The 19,169-nt window shown below is 40.1% G+C and overlaps 3 protein-coding genes across 4 annotated transcripts in view; 2 read left to right on the top strand and 1 right to left on the bottom strand.

Moving 5' to 3' along the window:
* LOC137612035 (tensin-3-like) overlaps positions 1 to 2,393 on the top strand; it is a 33,732-nt gene extending 31,339 nt beyond the window's left edge. For both annotated transcript variants that reach the window (XM_068340338.1, XM_068340337.1), the window contains 3 exons: positions 200 to 268; positions 454 to 483; positions 788 to 2,393. In XM_068340338.1, the coding sequence (XP_068196439.1) occupies positions 200 to 268; positions 454 to 483; positions 788 to 932 (244 nt within the window). In that variant the 3' untranslated portion in view covers positions 933 to 2,393. The remainder of the gene's footprint in view (positions 1 to 199; positions 269 to 453; positions 484 to 787) is intronic.
* A 7,964-nt stretch (positions 2,394 to 10,357) lies between these two features.
* LOC137612025 (insulin-like growth factor-binding protein 3) lies at positions 10,358 to 15,354 on the top strand. Its single transcript, XM_068340323.1, has 4 exons — positions 10,358 to 10,730; positions 11,155 to 11,405; positions 12,271 to 12,390; positions 14,061 to 15,354. The coding sequence occupies exons 1-4, from the start codon at positions 10,358 to 10,360 to the stop codon at positions 14,184 to 14,186; spliced, it is 870 nt and encodes a 289-aa protein (XP_068196424.1). The 3' UTR covers positions 14,187 to 15,354.
* On the bottom strand, positions 15,154 to 17,223 carry LOC137612026 (insulin-like growth factor-binding protein 1). The gene is made up of 4 exons (XM_068340324.1): positions 16,828 to 17,223; positions 16,576 to 16,703; positions 16,281 to 16,409; positions 15,154 to 16,173 (listed from the first exon to the last, which is right to left on the bottom strand). The coding sequence occupies exons 1-4, from the start codon at positions 17,168 to 17,170 to the stop codon at positions 16,048 to 16,050; spliced, it is 726 nt and encodes a 241-aa protein (XP_068196425.1). The 5' UTR covers positions 17,171 to 17,223; the 3' UTR covers positions 15,154 to 16,047.
* Between the last annotated feature and the right edge of the window lie 1,946 nt (positions 17,224 to 19,169).

Raw genomic sequence — 19,169 nt, 5'->3', positions numbered from 1 at the left:
ACCGTAGAAACATTCATTCATTCCAGAATTCAGTCATTTTTCCGACAACTTTTCCGCTTTTATGGATCAAGGGGGGTTGCTAGAGCCTATCCCAGCGTACTCACATGTATGAAGGTCTGGACGCTGTGCCCACACATCACAAAGCCACCATAGAAACATACGAATGCAATACATCAATCACCCCCCTGTCCTCTCTTAGGCTCTTCTTCAGGAGACACTACAATGTCAACACTGTCATATATTGTGCATTGGACCCTCAAGATAGAAAGTAAGTAATGCTGATCTAACATTTAAAAATGGCTCATTTAAGGTGAGCTCAAGTCATAACAAAGAAAAGAAAATGCAAAATAAGATAAAAAAGAACTGATGCATGTTAACTTTAATAGATTTGGATATATAGATGGGGAAGTAATGCTCAGAGTATGATTTTTATCCTCTTTGCGCTGATCTTAGGTGGAAGAAAGAAGGTTGTCCGTCAGCAAAGTAAGTCGTTTGTTTTTGCATTATGCTTGTTTAAGAACTTTAGTTTTGTTTTTTAAATGTATTTAGAAGTTGAATTGAATGTAATTCTATGAGAAGGATTGAGGGGCCCGACAAAATCTATTCAGTAGTTGTTGTTTTTTTCCACAGAATTTTACATACATATCTTCCATGTACTAGATAAACAGTAGCCTGTTGATGTATATTTGGGGAATTTGTAGCATTTTATGTATTTAAATTAGAATGGAACTTTTCCCCAGATATGTAGTTAGAACATTAAATTAATTGTTTTGTTCCACCTCTGCAGGATCTTTGGCTTTGTGGCGAGGAAAACTGGCACGTCCATGGATAATGTGTGTCACCTGTTTGCAGAGCACGACCCCGAGCAGCCAGCAAGTGCCATTGTCAACTTTGTTTCCAAAGTGATGATTGGCTCACAGAAAAACAAATAGGCTCAGGCCGAGCGTGGACACATTTGTGCTGAGAGAAAAAAATGACAAATTATGACTGAGAGGCTTCAAAGAGGACAAAAACAGAAGTCTGAAGATGGGGATGAGCTGGAATTTAATCCTTGATATTAACTGGATGTTACCATTAAGTTACATCTTTTTGTACACAAACAGAAATCCTTACTATTATGTTGTTGTTGTTGTTGTTGTGTTTTCTCCTACAAAATGAATTGTAAACAAACCAAGTAAGAAAACAAAAATGAAATCATATGAAAATCTTCATTCTCTTTTATACTGCTTGACATTTCTATCATGTACACAGTTAGATATTTCTTAAAGTGCATAACACAAAAGCTGCTTTTGATTACTGCATAGCAGTTTAAACCTTACTCTGTTGCATGTTTTATTTTGTATTATTACCCAAAACAAACTTCATTTAAGCTATTTACAGTCTATAAAGTGCATTTGCACCTCTGCTGCATCTGTCCAGCATGCAGTGTTTTGTTGTGGTGTTAAAGATGTGGAAAATAAGCACAGGAAAATATGTATAATTTGGACTTGGATATGGACGATGTCGCATACGGGTTACCTTATTTTATCTATGCAATGTAAAATTTTATTTTTTTAAACTTTGAGTTTTGTGGCTCCTGAACCTGTTAAGCAACTTTCTTTCTTAAGGTGTCTGTGAACGTGACCACTTTTAAAGCTGTGTGCAGCATTGATGCATATTACCAACCTGTGTGTGTGTGTGTGTGTGTGTGTGTGTGTGTGTGTGTGTGTGTGTGTGTGTGTGTGTGTGTGTGTGTGTGTGTGTGTGTGTGTGTGTGTGTGTGTGTGTGTGTGTGTGTGTGTGTGTGTGTGTGTGTGTGTGTGTGTGTGTGTATGTGTCTGTGTGTATGATGAGAGAAACAATAGATAAATATTATAAGTAAGCATTAATATATGTTGATATGGCTTAGTTAAAAACCTAATCAGTACTTCGTTTAGAACATAGTAAGTGGAATACCACTGAACTGCCTTTTTTACCTTATGTTGTTCTGTTTTTGGTGCCTGAGACCACAAAACAGTCATACAATGTTTTGGTGTCAAACATATGTCAGTATCCTTTAATTTTGTATTTGAATTTAAAAACTGTAAAGCTGCTGTAAAAAGAGAACAAATGCTGTAATAAGCACAAGTACTGACAAAAAGAGAAGTGCTTAGTGAGCGTTTGTTGACATTGAATATGACATGATGAGTAAAAATGCATCTTTTTGTGTCGGTTATTCTTTCTGTTGCGAAGCCACCGTGCAGCTCTGCACATATAGACCTACCATAATGATTATTTACGCATTTGTTATCTAGTCACCATGACCTCATTCTTATCTCAAACTGTGTATAACATGAAACATACCAACAGTTTATTTGTACATTATTATTGAATTGTTTGACGTGTTCTGTAAATAAACAAAAACATTTATTTAATCTTGGTAATTTCATGAATATTCCGTTTAGCCGGGATCTGTTGATGGGCCTTCGGGTGGGGGGGGGTCCAGGAGTACTCATTTAACACAATTTCATGTTGTTTGTGTTTCCTTTATTGTCCAGTTAAAGGGTTATAGGGATAGAACTGATTTAACAAAGAAAGAAAAATCATTCATGTCTCCAATAGTGATTATCTACTGGAAATGTTGCGTTATATCTTGTGTCAATAGAGGTAGTTGGTTTCTGCGCCATGTGTCTGCCGTCATCCAGCACACACGAGCCTGTGAATGTAGGTTTTTAGTCTTCAGCTGAATTTTCCTTCCTTATTTTTTGCAGGTGTACCATGCACAATGTGTATTTCTTTTCCGAGCACTCATTGTCATACTTTTGGAACTATATCTATCTTAATATCTTGGAAGATATTAGGATAGACAGTAAGTCAGGGAAATGCTTTTAGATTGTTTTTCCAGCAGGAGCCAATTGTTTTGATGTATGTACATCGTGGAACAAGAGTTAATAGTAAAGGGAAATACTTTAGGGAAGACTTTCAGTTCAATCTGCTGCCAGCAGAGGACACCAGTGACACTTGTGAACCTATACAAGTGTGACGTGGCTTGTTTTCCTGGTGAAAATTAACTTCCTTTTCTGCAGCACATATGTATTGTCAATCTGTGGCTTTCTATTTTTATGCATATGCACCAATCCAACACATGCATGTCCAATGTCTCATTTGTGAATCACAGTAAAAGAGGATGCAGCCTCCACACATGCCTGGACAGGTATAGCTCTCATGATGTTGAGCGGAAATAAAATTGCAGCACCTTGCTATGGAGGGAGAAAAGGTGTAATGAGGTAGACCCCTCCTCCTCCTCCCCTCTCACTGCTGTCCATCTGCAGGTGGTGAAAGTGAAGAATTCCCGGGGAGGGCAGGAAGGAAGTGAAGGCCCAGGTGTAGCAGCTGTGGAGAGCCCAGAGCCCGTCCTCTGTTATTTAGTGCTGAGTGGTCTCGAAATAAAAGAAGCAGGGGAAAGTCCAGAAAACGACATTATTAGACTACAGAGGAACCTGTCAGGAGAGACAATATTTCACACAGGTAATAACAGTGCGTGTGAGCATGAGGGAGCTATGCAGGCTTCACTACACTGCAATGATTCCCCATGAAATTTGACTTACCTGTGTTTTATTCACTTCTAACAAACCGATTACAGGAAAATACGCCTTAAGGCAACAACAAATCGCACTCACGTTTGACTCTGACCTCCACAAGGCGTCACCCCGATAAACCTCTAATGTAATCGGCGCTATTGTGTTAACATTCCTGACTTGAGCAATGACCCAGAGCAAATACTAATTACGCCTGTCATGTACAGTATGTCTGTGTCAACAAATACCAGATTTCTCTGGTAGCGCGTTGCTGTCAATCAAGTTCCAATTTGCAGACGATGTGGAGTTGAAAAGGTCCATTTTCAGGCTGACAGGGCTCTTTCTCATTCCTCCTGCACCCCAGCTCTTCAGCATTTTTTTTTTTACAGCCACTTAATTAGAGAGGCAGGGCTCATCTCTTTTCCTCTGAGGCAAAATAAAGGTTGGAGAGAAAAAAAATAGAAAGTGCATTCTGGTGACCTGATGACCAACACCTTCGAGTGATCAAGAGTGGTGTGTGGCATTAGTTTGCTTCTGAATCATTTCAAAAGTGATAAACAAAGAATTTCTATGCCAAAAAAAACGTGAGCCAGAACAACTTGCGATTTATTGTGATACAAAATGCGAACCATTTAATACAGGTTGAAGTTATTGAGCTCATGCTTCACGGGTGACGTCCAGTCTCTGACTCCAGCTGTGGAGGGTCTCGGTGGGCTGCAGGCTCTGGAATTGAAACAACAAGTGTTGAAGTCACGTTTGGCTTTGAGATGTAAATTTACTTTTTTTTTTACAAAACCCACAGCACTGATTGATAAACTCAAGTGCTCCATCAAAACCATCCAACATGCTCCACATGTTAATAAAAACTATCTAGGTTTTGAACTAACTATCCCACAAGGTTGTGAACAAACTAGGTTTTAAACTAAATAGGTTTTGAACTAACTAGGTTTTGAATTATGATTTAACATAAACAGTGTATTTCTGTTACTATTTAATTATTATTTACTGTATGTTCATTGTTTATGTTTACACTTTTTATGTATACACTGTGCACCAATCCTGCTTTATGTGCCTTCAATTGTGCCTTGGGGACTAAAAAAGGTTTTTGAATTGAACTGAATTATACCGAACAGGATGATGATGTCCATTGATGTCGTCTGTTGGTGTGAAGTAAAAGACTAACAAAATAAAACATAAAGGCAACACTTAGGACTGTATAAAATGGATTAAAACCCAAAAGGAAAACAGACAGCAATAACACAATCAGATTTATGTTGTATACTGATTCATCCAAATAGAGCACCTTTAACATTTGTGACTGTAAAAAACTGTATTTACTTTCTGAGGAGAAAATAAAATGAATGACTTGTCCATAGTGGATATTCTCTGTATCAGCCAAAGTATGATTCTGTCTTTGTTTGCTAAGTGTGCTGGTGTCGCTAAGAAAATGTTTCTTGTCATTGCAAGACTAAATGATATGTAGTTGTCTGTTAAATTTGTGTTTAAATGATTTACTCGTCAGTCAAATTGCTCAAAACAAAGGACCGATGAAATACGCAGCAGCTTTTCAAAAGTCCTAATGTGCCTTTATGAGACAGAGAAATACAGACATAGGAAGTGATAGTGTCTGGGGGGGGATTCAGGGCCCAAAGTGAGCGGCGCCACATTCAGCCCACTTCCGAGCACTCTGCAATCTGTCAGGCTGAGTGCTGAGACTTCTTCTCTCTCCATCCTCCCATTCGCTAAGACCTAATTACAGCCTTAGATTGCCCCGGGGGCTAAGGCTCCAGAAATGGGGACCGTGACAGATCCACCAACAGACCACTCCAAAAAAATAATTAAGCAACCCTGCAAATAGATGAAAGATGGCCTTTGCCCTTTTGGCTCTTTATTTTGTCTGCCGTTCAAACCACATCTAATAATCGGCAAATCGTCGAAGATCAGTGTGTGTGTGTGTGTGTGTGTGTGTGTGTGTGTGTGTGTGTGTGTGTGTGTGTGTGTGTGTGTGTGTGTGTGTGTGTGTGTGTGTGTGTGTGTGTGTGTGTGTGTGTGTGCCAGAGCAGAATCAAAGGAAAAAGATGATCGCACTAATCAAAGAGATCCTTGTAGCTGATTCATCTGTGATGAGAGTCAAAAGCTCAAAAAACCTCAGACGGGCAATTATATAAGAGACAGTCACAAGACTAAAAGGGGGGGGGGATAACAGTGACTGTATGGGACTTGTCATGTGAGCTGTAACAGGCTCATTCCCAAACTGTCCCACCACTCCCCTCTTATTTCAACACACCTACATACAACATAACCAGTGACACACCAGACCCCCACCGCTATCCTAAATTCCAAGTAAGAATGGAGAAAGAGTTGGTTTGTACTTGAGGCTGAGGGGTGCACATACATATACTTTGCCAGAGTTAACCCAGACCTGTTCTGCAGACCTCCAGCTGATTAAACTATGTGCCTTTCATTCTGTGAGCTTTGGCCCTGCTGCAGATTCTTGAGCTTTTCTTCATCACCACGGTAACACCATCCTCTCTATACCTCCACACTGACACAGAGACAAAATCACATCAGGGGGAAACAACAAAAAAGAAGCAATGTTACAAAATAATCCATCAGAATAATATAATACTGTATTGTAAAGATTTATTCTTTTGTTTATTTTATCATGTTCTTACATTATTCCATTTCCAACACGGTTCCAACACAGGGAAATAAGTCATTTTATTGAAAGTGAAGTCAGCATCAAAGAACAATTTGACAGAAAAATTAAAACATTAATTATTTATTATTGACATTTTGCATGTCTCAACTTTTTTGGAACTGGTATTGCATATATGGAAAAAGGTCTGGATCAGTTATCAGAGAAAATCCCAATTTTTTATAACTCATAAACTCCCCATGAAAAACGCCTGAGTGTAAATGAATGAAGTAGGAAACCAGTCTGAAGGAACCAGGTGGTATTACTCTGCTTAACATGATAGGATGAAAGGAATGTATCACACTAAAAGTAATGGGTTCAGGAATGCTAACATCTAGATGGCTAAACTGTCAAAATATTCTTTAACTTTTATGAATTCTTGTACATGAATTCATAAACTTCCATTTGACTGAACCTTTCCATTAAATGTAAAAACATTCCCTGAAATAGCTGTATAATATTTTAAGTTAAGCATTATAAACAGACAGACAGTATATACACTGTAGTCTATCTACTGAAAGAAACAACCGGTATGTTCATATTCACCTGAGAAATCAGTGCCAGATCATAAAAACTACAACTGAAGGAAATTTTCCCTGTGTTGTAATTGCTTCAAACATTGTCACACAGTGAAATTATACACACATAATTATACACACAAAGCCAAACACTGAAGCCTTGTATAGCAGAACACAGACAAAATATTACATACAAAAAAATTAATTACGTTAATTATGTTGATTTTGCTGGTCTTGGTGTGTGTTTCTGTAACGATGAAATCTTTTTTAAAAGAACTTCAATGATTGGATTTGCTGTGTAAAATAATAATAATAATAATAATAATAAAATTAATAATAATAATAATAATAACAATAATAATAAAATAATAACAACAAAATAATAATAATAATAATAATAATAATTATTATTATTATTATTATTAAAGTGTAATTATAAATTAGTCTTATTAAAACACCGCTCACAAATATGCAGAGCAGCACTTCATGGTATTTTTAAGGCAAAACTGAGAATGCTGGTATATATTTAGCGTACAGTGAAATGGAGCCAACACTGACCACGCTCACAACTTCAAGCATCAACATCCAATTTACTCCAATCATATCAAAACAGTGGAAATTGTTGTGGATGAGGGATCTGAAGTGCATGCTTTGACAGCACGTTATGTTAAACACATGTACAGTAATATCCTGTGTATGCACAAGCAAATTCTTCACACTTTCTCTTTATTGAGTGGCTGCACTGCGGGATGACATTCCTCCGTTACTCCCTACGCCCGACGCTCTCCTCTGCTATGCTGAATATGCACAGGTGGTTGAGAGACCCCCGTTCTAAAGAGCTCTGAGTGGAGGAGAGGGAGGAAAATCAGCAGGCTTTTTTCAGCTTATGAAACAAATGTTTGGCATTCCACTGAGCGCTGCTCTGCTGTAGGCCTGTCTGTTAACAGGCGGCAGTGCACCAGGGCTTGTTGGCAACTGATTTGACATTGGCCTCCACAAAAATTTCAAAAGTGAAGGAAGTGTACACCTCGCCTCGCCTGCTGTTATTCTTTTGAGGTATTTTAGACATTTCATGTAAGGCTATTCCCTTGCTCATCTGTAACCAATTAATAGTGGAGCTAAAAACACTACAGATGTAATTACTGTGGAAGTTTCTCACTTACATGTATGGTATGTGTCCTGCTCTGTAGCACTGACAAATCACCAGAACAGGCCCAACTATGTCACACGTCTTAGCAACAAGTTCAGAGACCACTGCTTTACAGTATGTGTGAGAACAAGTACATGAGGTGTGTTTTTTGCACACACTGAGTACCATATGGGCAGGTCACCTTGAATTATGTTCGGCTGTGGATTATCTTCTTGTTTTGAGCCAAAAGTGTACGGTTTGATGGAAGGCGATTGAGGCTGGTTTGCATTCTGTGTGTCCCTTTCAAGATATGAATCCTGCAATCTTAAACGTTCCATTGTTTGATTATTTGTCATTATTCCAATTTATAAAATTTAAATTTCATTTAAAAGATGAAAGTGATTCCTGTTGAGTTACAGAAAAAACAATTAGAGAGTGTAAAAGAAGAGAGACACTATTAAGAGTGTTGAAAATGGAGTTTTGTCCCGTTTTTGTTCCTTTTTACCTGTGTCGTCGTTATGTGGGTTCCTTGTCATGTAGGTCTTTGTTACATGGGTCCCCCATATAGGTCTTTGCTATGGGGTTTGCTTGTTATGCTGGTTATGCTTTGTTATGTGGGTTTCATGTTACATGGGTTCATTGTTACGTAGGTTCCTTGATGCATGGGTTCTTAATTGTTACATGTGAGTTCCTTGTTATGTATATCCTTGTAATGTAGGTTCCTTTTTACGTGGCTTCACTGATTCATGGGTTCTTTGTTTCTTTGGTTCCTTGTTACGTGAGTTCCTTCTTACACGGGTTGCTTATTACTTGGGTTCCTTGTTTCATGTGTTCCTTGTTCATTCTTACGTGGGTACTCAGTACACATCCTGTTTTACTAATGTTTTATGGAGTGTCTCAATTGTTTGTTTGTTTTTTTGGTTTCAAGGTTGAAAAACGTAGATGTGAAAAAGAAGCACAAGTTAAAAAAAAACAAAAGAATCCCTGAGGACTGGTGTAGATGTAGTGAATTTAATCCAACAACCAATATGTATTCATTCATGAAAGTGGAAAAAAAAACTTGCCTAAAAAAATCCCTGACATAATCATTTTATGCATTAAAAGACTTATTGTTCTCAGATTATGCGTGATCAGGTGCAGTGTTCTCATTTGCGTGCGTCCTTGCGTCTTTGACGCACTTTTTTTTTTTTGACTGAGACGCACGATTGTAATGCACGTTCATTTAACAAAAATATTCACCGTTTTTTCCATTTCTCCACTTTAATTTCGAACCAGCAAATCGCCAAAATGTTCTGATCTCGAGCGAGTTCCTCATTAGGAGACTCACCTGAGTGATCAAACGGCAACACCCGCGACCCACGCAAGCGGATGAAGCGTTAAGAAAATGAATGAATGAATGAATGAATGAATGAATGAATGAATGAATGAATGAATGAATGAATGAATGAATGAATGAATGAATGAAAAACGGCAACACGACGTCTGCTCGTTTTGGTGAGAGTGAGGAGTTAGACCCTCCAGAGCAAGCATAAACTGGTGGGTCCTGTTGGGTTTCTCTGTCTGTTTAAAGCACTTTGAAATGTCTGCTGATGTGATTAAGTGCTATACAAATAAAGGTTGATTGTTTGTTTGATTGATTGATTGATTGACTGATTGTTTGTTTGATTGATTGATTGTTTGATTGATTGATTGATTATCACTTTCAATGAGTGCTTTGTTGCATAAAAAACAATCAAAAGTTAATGAAGAAAAAGAGAGAGATATTACTGAAATGTGTGTGTAGAAGGTTCTGTCAGTTTGGTGCAGTGTCCACATGAGAATACGGTACATGAATTAAAGGCAAAGAAAACTACGTATTGAGTGAAAAGCAAAAGTGACCACAAAAAAAAAAAACCCCAAACAAACTGTATTACATTTTTCTTTATTTCTAAAATACTTTTTAAAAATGATTACCAGGCTTTAATATTTTGATAAAACTAATATATAATTTTACTTTTTTTCTTTCTTTCTTTTTACTTAAACAGTTAATGAACCAGGTAAAAACCTCGACCTAGTTTTGTGTGGGGGCCCTTCATCTGCTCCATTATATTCACTTACGGGGTTTTCTGTTCTGTAAAATCATGTCTGCAATAAATGGCCTGATAATTTTATTATAGATCGAACAACAAAAACAACAACAACAACAACATCAAGAAGTCAACTAAATCTTTCTGTGAATGTAAGAAGTTGATATTTTCTTTCGTCCCGTTATCATAATATCTAACAAGGAGTCAGGCTGTCTTCTGGCATCTTGACGCGCTGGTGAAGGAATAACGGAGTCATGAGCGTACCATTAAGCTTCTCGGGGGTGTGACTAAAGTCACCGGGGTCTATATATTGAGATGTTTTGACCGGTGCCTTTACGTGAAACAGAGAGCCTAGTGAAAAGTCATCACAGTTGGACACTGAGCTTCCTCTGTTTGACGCTTTTTACACCATGGATTCCTGCTTTCGCGCACTTTGCATGACTTTTGTCCTGGCATCGTTCATTCGCAGATCAGGTGCGGTCGGACCGGTAATCAAATGTGAACCATGTGACGTGGGAGCGCGTCTTTTATGCAAACCGTTACCCAAGGATTGCGCCGAGAAAGTCCGGGAGCCCGGCTGCGGCTGCTGTCTGACTTGCGCGCTGAGCTTCGGCCAGCCGTGCGGCGTTTACACCGGGAGATGTGGCTCCGGACTGACATGTCAGCATCAGCCCGGCGAGACGAAACCTCTGCAGGCTCTGCTGGAGGGTCGAGGGATTTGCGCAAACGCTACGAACAAACGAGTCACCATCAGGACACCACCTCCAGTCAATGAACTACCAGGTAAATCCAGTGCGCGCACCTTTTCCATCTCTGAGCGTTTAGATAATTTCACATTATAGAGGATTATTCCATTATGCCCGAGTGACGCGCACCTTAATTACATGAGAAGAAAAAGAATCAGCTGAAGGTTGCAATCAAAAATTGATTTCACCCAATAAAGACTTTCTTCACTTGCGGAAGGAGCAGACCTGAATCAATCATTAAATTATGACTTTCAGGATCATTTTAATTCTAAGAGGAAGAAACTATTTGGTTCGAAACAACCAGGATCAAGTGATTCTACCAAGTAAAACATATATCATCTGAGTAACATAATCTAAATCTATGTTTATATCAGCAATGAGGAAATACTCAGTTTTAGAAGCTTGTGCATCTTTTGACTGTTGTGTTGTGGATTCAAATGCACGCCCTTTTCAAACTTCAGCAGAGAATGTTGAGACTCAGGATGAAGAGAGGAATTCCACTGGCTCGGGCCTTCAGACCTTGTACAGCACCCACAGAACCATGGGACCCCTGAGACCTCTGTTTCACCCCTTTTTCCCCTCTGCCAAGTCAGACGTGCTCAGACGGGAGCAGCAGAAGAGAACCCAGAGCTTTAAGATGGAGGAGCTCCCGGGACCACTGATCACAGACCAACAAAACTTCTCTCTAGAGACCAAACAGGAGCCTGATTATGTAAGTACCACAACCAATATTTTTCTGTCTTCAGAGCATACTAGAGGAATGTTTTTCTCCTCCTCTGTGTTTTGGTGTTTTTCTCCCCCCTGCGGGTGATGAAATGTTTTGGGTGGCGGTGCTGATGGTTGGCAGGCATCATGTGCAGTAGAATGGCATGGCACTGAGTGGGTACGATGGCCCTGCGGCTGACCTAGGTCAGGCGGTTGTTTGGCCACAAGGCGTCCGCGTGCCGGCCGTACTGGGAGCCGACAAATGATGGATTGGCCTAAGAGACTGCCTGTTGGGAAGCCCTGTTGCTATTTTGATCTTCTCCTTGGCCAGAGAAGTGAGCACACACTAGTAATGCGCTGCTTTGATTGTGACTACTTGAACTGTAGGTAAAGCCTTTTGGCTGCAGATTTGAGCTCTTTGAATTCACCTTTGTTTGAAGCGCAAGAGTTCTAAGCAGCTTTGGAAAACTGTTAAACTACTGCGAGCTGATCAGATGCATTAATCTCTCATCCATCCCCTCTTTCATATTGCAGCCACCATTGTTTGGGTCTTAAAGCAGGGCAGTCTGCATTTGTTAACTTCTTCATTGAGGGTGCAAAAAGCAGTTCTGGTGTGTTGTTAATTTTCATTGCCAGGCTGGGGAATTTGGATATTTTTTGTTGGTGTCCTGTTTGCAACAATCAAACCAGAATGATTTTGAAAAATACATTTAAAAAAAACAAAAAATAATAAACTGAGAATTGGGGTCAGAAATATGCAAAAACGACATCAGCTGCTTTTTTTTTTTTTTTTTTTTAATGTCCTGACATTTGGAGATGTTTTGGTTTTGGAGAATGTACAGTAACTGCTCATGTGTTCCCTCATCCTTCAGGGTCCCTGTCGTAGAGAGATTGAGAGTATTCTCAGCAGCCTCAAGATTACAGACATTCTCAACCCCAGAGGTTTCCGCATACCAAACTGTGACAAGAAGGGTTTCTATAAGAAAAAGCAGGTAAAAACAAATTCCCATTCACAGGAAAACCACTGACTTTATGATATTTCATTGCTGTTTCAAGAGACGCTTCACATTATTAAAAAATATAATTGGGGAAAACATGTTTATCTCTTTCAATGACTGTAAAAAGGAAACCACCGTTTCCTTTTTTTTTTCATTTACATGCTGCATTAATTAAGATTTGATGCTGAAGTCCAGTGACTCAAACTTTGGGTCTCCTGCAGCCCAATTACAGATTTGTAGCTGTAGTCTTGTATTCAATGGTAGTTATTAGAGCCTCATCATTGCACCACCACGCCAGTGAGGTAGACCCTAGCCACTGGCTCTGGAGACAGGAACCACAGGGCCCAAACCCCAGTGGGATTGACGGCTGGGACGATGGCCGTTTAACGGCAACCCTCCCAGGGAGACAGACGTCAAGGTGGCCACCGGCATCCAATGCACTCCCCCCATAATTGCTGGACTTTTGAGAAGCACACACAGAAATAGAGCTGCAGCCATCTCCACACTCGCATGGTTCACCCACGATCGGGTTGTAATAAATGAGTAGTTCTGACGCATTCATATGGAGGTATTTAAGGCTCCTGCGCCACTACAGCACCGAGGCAGCTTTTCTTATAACATAATATAGCAGTCCCTCCTGCTTAATGGAAGTGTTCTCTTTGACCTGTAATCATCTCATAACAGGTCTCATAATGCCAGGCTCATTGTCTTTGTTTATTTAGAATGGGCCTAGTGTACTTCACAAGCCCTGAGGTGCTGAAGGAATGGCAGGCATTTAATTTTGGTCAGTTTAATTTGAACGTTTGCAGGATTTTTTATTTTTTTAAGCAAAGCATCTCTTATTACAGCTCTTAATAACAGCAAATTCCTCTTTGCTGAGGAAAAAAAAATACAGCTGGCAGCACAAATGTTTTAAATTAAACTATCCTTAAAAGTTTCATTACGGTATTAGTTTTCCTACATTTGTCATGAAGCTAAATTGAACGCGTAGCAAGATCCCCTCCACCTATGCTGGGCATTGCAACAGAGTCAGAGGGTCCTGCTTCGGCTCAGATCGGCCCCTTCGGTCCAACCTCGCTGAAAACTGAATGAGGGTGCCCTCCTTCTTGATCAGCTCTGCCTCCTCTGAGGAGCAGCAGCACAGTTGCTCCTGCCTTTGAAATGAATGGCTGCATGTTTTACTAGAGTGGAGGCTGACCTTTAGTAAAATTGGCAGTAAAATAACAGCCTTGGGTAGCTCCACAGACTCTGTAAGTCATTTGTAGTACCCATAATTTGGAGCTGTGGGGTATAATCAGCAACAGATGATTCGTACTGGCCACCAGCATCTGAAAATAGATCTTGGTTCTCAGTTGTTCACAAATGGGACTAAGCAAATATTTTACCAGGTTTCTGTTTACCTTAAAGGTCCCTATATGTGTGTGTAATAGGAGGTAGACCATAAAAGCTGCTCAAAATACCACAGTGTGTTGGATAGCCAAGGCTGAATCGACTCAGCACAATCTGACCATTAATGCCTCTTAAATGTTACTGTTCTCCCTCATTGACTAAAGTACCTTGTTACCCATAATGCTGCACATTCATCTGGCTTTGCACATTTATCTGCTTCCTCACCCTATTTTTCTCTTCCCTCCCTTTAATTCATCCCTTTCCTTCACTTTCAGTGTCGTCCATCAAAAGGCAGAAAGCGGGGCTTCTGCTGGTCCGTGGACAAGTACGGGCAGTCTTTGCCAGGTTTTGATGGAAAGGAGCGAGGAGACAGCCAGTACTACAATTCCGAGAGCCAATAGGAGCAAGGCGGGATGGAGGGAGGGTTGGGAGTGAGCGCACAAAGAATTGTAAACAAATGTAGATGTTGAGGATATTGGGAGAGAGTTCAAGAGATGGTTCAGCCGATAAATGGATATTTGCTGTTTCTATCTGTTGCCCCTTGGGACCTTTTCCAAAGCGGAGGGAACAGAGGAAGAGGACCAGGAGGAAAAAAAAGTCCTCAAGATACAGTCTGAACTTTTTTTTTTTTTTTTTTGATGGATGGATCCTTCATAAGCTGTTTTTTCTTTGACCCAACAAGGACAAATTCAGAGAAGAGGATAAAATTCAAGCGTTGCTCTCAGAGATCTTATCCTCGCTCCACAAATAAACATTTGTACTTGTCACTAGTACTTGGTTTATTGATGAGAGCGCTCTTCATGTACGCACAACCAAGTGGCTTGCATATGTGCAAATGCCCCGTGTTTTGTAATTGTTGTTATAAACATTATGTGTCATCATGACAACCATAAGATATTTGTTTGTATGTATGTCTTTCGGAGTAAGTGTGTGTAGCCTTACCATGAATTCCATTTTTTCTGGTCGCCTCCTGCACTTGTGGGAGTCTGATTGCCGGACTGTGCAGCTCAAACACTACAATGCATATTAGTGTTTTAAATGCTTGTTCTCAAGCCACAGAAAGATGGACATTTCCTTTAATCCGTACTGTGATTGCTACTGTTCTGTTGTCACTTTGCATAAACTAAATATTTGGGATAGAGGCCATAAAGCGTTATCTCCGATCTCTGTGTAGCCAGTGATCATTTTCATCACTCGCCTTGATTTAAGTAAACACGCTATTTGCATGTACAATGCAACCCTTAAAGGTCTATTTTTTAATTAATAAAGGCAGAATAAAATTAGCCAGGCTTTGCATTTTTATTTTCGTTCTCCATCTTGTCTTGCCTTGCTGTGAAATCATTGAGACAAACAGTTAACACAAGCCGATGGCGATTAAATAAGCATTTTTATTAGGATGCACAGGCATAGAATTATAATATGTATGTACATGGTTTCAACAAAACCAATAATGGAATAGCAGCACTCCTGGTAAATAGCATTCACAAACAATTTAGGTTCACCGGTAAACAAAGATAACACACAAATGAATAATAATAAATACTTGAACATATGTCAAAAAAAAAAAAAGACGAGTAAATATGAGAATGATGTGGATTAGAAAAGCCCTCAGTTATCCTCTGCTAAATCTGTGGACCTGCAGAGACTAGTAGAGGTAGACAAATGCAGAACAACCTTCCCCAAACCTCACAGTGGCTTTGGGTCAGCCCTGACATGTTTGTGCTTGGCCACCAGGCACATGCTTGTGGCACTTTAAGTATTTCCCCCAATACCCATTGAGGAAACGCCAATGAAGATACATTCAGACAATGTCAACATATTGAATGAATGAAGGGCTGTGTCGCTTCGTGCTGCTCGCAGTTCCAGTTTTGAATGAATAAAAAAAAAAAAAAACCTGATCCTGAAGAGGGCTTGGCAGAGCTGCAGATCTGTGGTTGTGAGCGATGGAGTTATTTAGTCAGAAACACAAATGTATACAGTGTTGCCTTATTTACAATCATAAAAATAGGCAAACATATAAAAAAAATCTAAAAATGACAAATGGTTAATGTGAGGATATACAAGTGTTGAATAAATAAAACTTGATAGATACATACATCACATAAATAAAGCCACAGGAAAAGTCCCCTCTGAAATGGGACATTACATTTTGGATGAATGAGTGGGTTTTTGTCAAGTACTTTCTCTCTCTTTTTTCAGTTTAAGTTACAAATTACATTTTCTTGTGCCTTGTAAGTGTGAATTGAAAGGTGTGTTCGTCCTTTAGCGTGCCCCTTCTTGGTGACAGTCTGAGTCCTCCAGCAGGTTGTTTGATTCTGAGATCTTCTTCCCATTCCAGGAAGACACACACCAGCAGCGGGTGGGTGGTCCGACCAACGATGACTCACACTGTGAGAAAAAAGGAGAGGTGAATGAATGAATCGCCCAGGAGCCCAGAGGGTGAATTTCAACAGGTGGAGTGAGTTTGATTTTGTGAGATCATTCATGTCCGTCACCTGCTTGGCCTTGTAGAAGCCGTGTACGTCACAGTTGGGGAGGTAGAAAGTTGTGAACCCCTGTCCCAGTTTCTTCTGGGAGTCGGTTATCACATCCAGAGCTGCTTGGAGTTCAATGTGACAAGGACCCTGTGAAGACAAAAAAAAAAAGAAATTCTATAATAATACTGCAAAATTATTCTCATCCTACTGCTGTCAAAAATCTACAGCTCTTCAAAACCAAGTGCTCCCTCTAGTGGAAGTGAGGTGAACTTAGTCTTAAAAGTCTTCATAAATTGGGTTGTCTTTGCCTCACCTGTTGCATGAGTGTATTGCTGATGGCATTGAGCCCGGATTTATCACTCTCCTGTCCCTCTGCAGTGTCTTGGTCCTCAGCAGGAATGTTGAGACCCAGAGAGCCCTGGTCAGTCACTCCAAATTTCTCTGTGAAGGATTCAGGAAAAAAAAAAAAGAACTGAAAATGAAGGATTTCAATAATAAAAAAGTTCCTTTAATAGGATCACAAATCACAAAAAAAAAAGAGAAAACCACATAGATGTGAGGCTACCTTGATTCAGATCATCAGTGCAGACCCCGTGGCCTCTGGTCAAAGCGTGGAGTGGCCTGGCCTCCCCGGGTCTGGGAGTGCAGCGGAGACCCTGACCACAGTGGGCGGTGTGAACCCCGCAGGAGGCTCCTTTCACCAGAGCGCAGGCCATGCAGCAGCCGCAACCAGGCTCCCTCAGCACCTGCTGGCAACCCGTCGGGATGGCAGGACAGCTGTTCAATTTGTCTTGGGTGCAGGGGGCACAGCGGATAGGCCCCACGACTGGGGACGCCCTCACCACGACCAGGACGACCAGAGTTGACGCTGCTGTGACCAGTACAAGCTTCTCGTGTAATCCTGCCATTTTTCGGTGTCTTTAATCTTCTGTTTAGACTTGCTCTGCTGCTCAAGTATGACTGCGCTTTTCCGTTTAATCTGGTTTCTGCGAAGCAGCAGTATTTATAAGGAGATCTGGCCTCCAGTGGCATTAATGATTGACACGCTCTCCACAGATGTATATTTCTGAAAAAATTCCTGTAAACAGGAGATGACCCCACTTCACTTGCGTGGATCTGAGTTCACAAGGTCTGTTGTCAATATTGACAGTGGAACATGAAGTGATTGCACATCAAAACAACTCTGTTTTTGGGTGACCATATTACCAATCTGCACTTTTGAGGTTAGGACAACATTTGTATGAAGACCTGCTTTTGAAGACACGTTTCAATGAAGTATGATGGATGACGAAAAAGAAATTTATATAATCTCAGACGTTACAGGCTGTGTGATAGTGAGGGGCGTTTTCAAACTGGTCTTTTTTTAATAACACTTGTTTTATGAAGTAACGCTGACAGGTTTTACTTTGACACTGTTTTCACACTAAAACCTTATTTGTCCCTTTGGTGAAGGATCCTCTTATCAGGCAGACAGATAAACAAGATCATTCACCTTTAGCATTGCATAACCCTAACATTATGGATTGCACTGCTAGGACAACATGTTTGTCTGAAGAAGAATGGTAGTAGTAACCGGTTATTTCTTAGGTGTAGTATTTGTCATAACTACATGTATAGTAAATGCTAGGGCTTTATTTGTGTCATACACATCAACACCACTCTCTGTGTGCTCTAAATAGCTGAATGCTTTTTATTAACACTTTGGTTACCTAAATACAAGAGATGGTTGATGATGTAATGGCTGCAGGGAGAAATCAGTTGAGAAGACCAAGTGCTGTCAGTCTAAAACACTGTAGTGTTTTATTTACACACTTCAAGCCGTTGTGGAACAGATCCCCAGGTCGAGATGTCAGACCTCCAGAAAATGGTCCGCGGCAGCAAAAAACATCATCATCATCATCATCACCACAGTCAAAATGGTGACCACTAGACTCCTTCTTCATCTTGGAAAAGAGGAAATAGCCCTAAGGTGCTGAATCATGTGAAAAAGGCTGCTGTCGGTTGAGTTTGTGGATGGCAGCCAATGCCACTGTGGACCTGTGGGTTGGAGCATTGTGCTGGTGGTAGAGCGCTCCTCTTGTCAGCTTTCTGCACCAAATCTCTTGATTTCCTCCCACAGGCAACTCAAAGGATTGCCAAAGGGCTCTTTTTTCCAGGTGTTCCAGCTACGGCTCTCCCTTCACATCTTAGAAAACAGTGGTAATCACTCTACATGTGGGCTTTATGATTTATGCCCATGGTTATAAACAGCTGTTGAAGTCTTTCAGAATCTGTCAAATTATGGGATATTTTTGCATGTGTGTTTTGTGTGATGTATAAATGGACAGGTGGTTTAGAGAATCATAAATAACAGTGAAAAAACAAGGAGCACAGGAAAGCACCTTGAGTCTCTTTAGTACATATTTAATGTACTTTTACCTGACTGCTCCCTTCATGTCCGTTAAATATTTAAATACCCTCATAAAAACAAAGTTTAGATTGACCGCATTTATTTGTAACATTTATTTTGCCCTTCATTTAAACCATGGGTGTCTGTTTACTCCTCCCCGATGTGTCTTTGTTGTTTCTCTCAAATTGTGTTGTTTATTGTCCCTAAACAGAGACGTTTTCCAAAAATAGATGTTTTTTTACTGCTTAAGTTTGAGCACTGGAGCCTTTTCCAGTTTGTGACATTTTTCCAAACAACTCTGCTAGGATTCATGCTTTGCTGAAGAAATTGTTGTAACACAGGATTCTTTTGGGTTTAAACAAAGTTTTATTTTAAACATGTTTATGCTTGTTGTACACTGGTATTCAACTGAAAAATAACTTCATAGACATAAAATAGGTTGGAGGTTTCTGGGCCTGAAGTTTTCATGAGCCGACAGACAAGAAGGAAGAGAACCTGAAAATCTTTTTCATGCATTT

This window comes from Antennarius striatus, chromosome 18, assembly GCF_040054535.1.
Source record: "Antennarius striatus isolate MH-2024 chromosome 18, ASM4005453v1, whole genome shotgun sequence".
In the NCBI taxonomy this organism is placed as follows: Eukaryota; Metazoa; Chordata; class Actinopteri; order Lophiiformes; family Antennariidae; genus Antennarius; species Antennarius striatus.
The sequence above is the reverse complement of the archived record's forward strand: the minus strand, read 5'-3'. Positions and strand labels throughout refer to the sequence as shown.

What these genes read in the sequence shown, in the direction of transcription:
- LOC137612025 (XM_068340323.1), top strand. Translation starts at nt 10,358, where the DNA reads ATGGATTCCTGCTTTCGCGCACTTTGCATGACTTTTGTCCTGGCATCG. An exon ending in TCCAGTCAATGAACTACCAG is followed by an intron (nt 10,731 to 11,154) that starts GTAAATCCAGTG and finishes TTCAAACTTCAG; the next exon opens with CAGAGAATGTTGAGACTCAG. An exon ending in CCAAACAGGAGCCTGATTAT is followed by an intron (nt 11,406 to 12,270) that starts GTAAGTACCACA and finishes CTCATCCTTCAG; the next exon opens with GGTCCCTGTCGTAGAGAGAT.
- LOC137612026 (XM_068340324.1), bottom strand. Translation starts at nt 17,170, where the DNA reads ATGGCAGGATTACACGAGAAGCTTGTACTGGTCACAGCAGCGTCAACT. An exon ending in CACTGATGATCTGAATCAAG is followed by an intron (nt 16,704 to 16,827) that starts GTAGCCTCACAT and finishes AATCCTTCACAG; the next exon opens with AGAAATTTGGAGTGACTGAC. An exon ending in GCAATACACTCATGCAACAG is followed by an intron (nt 16,410 to 16,575) that starts GTGAGGCAAAGA and finishes TTGTCTTCACAG; the next exon opens with GGTCCTTGTCACATTGAACT.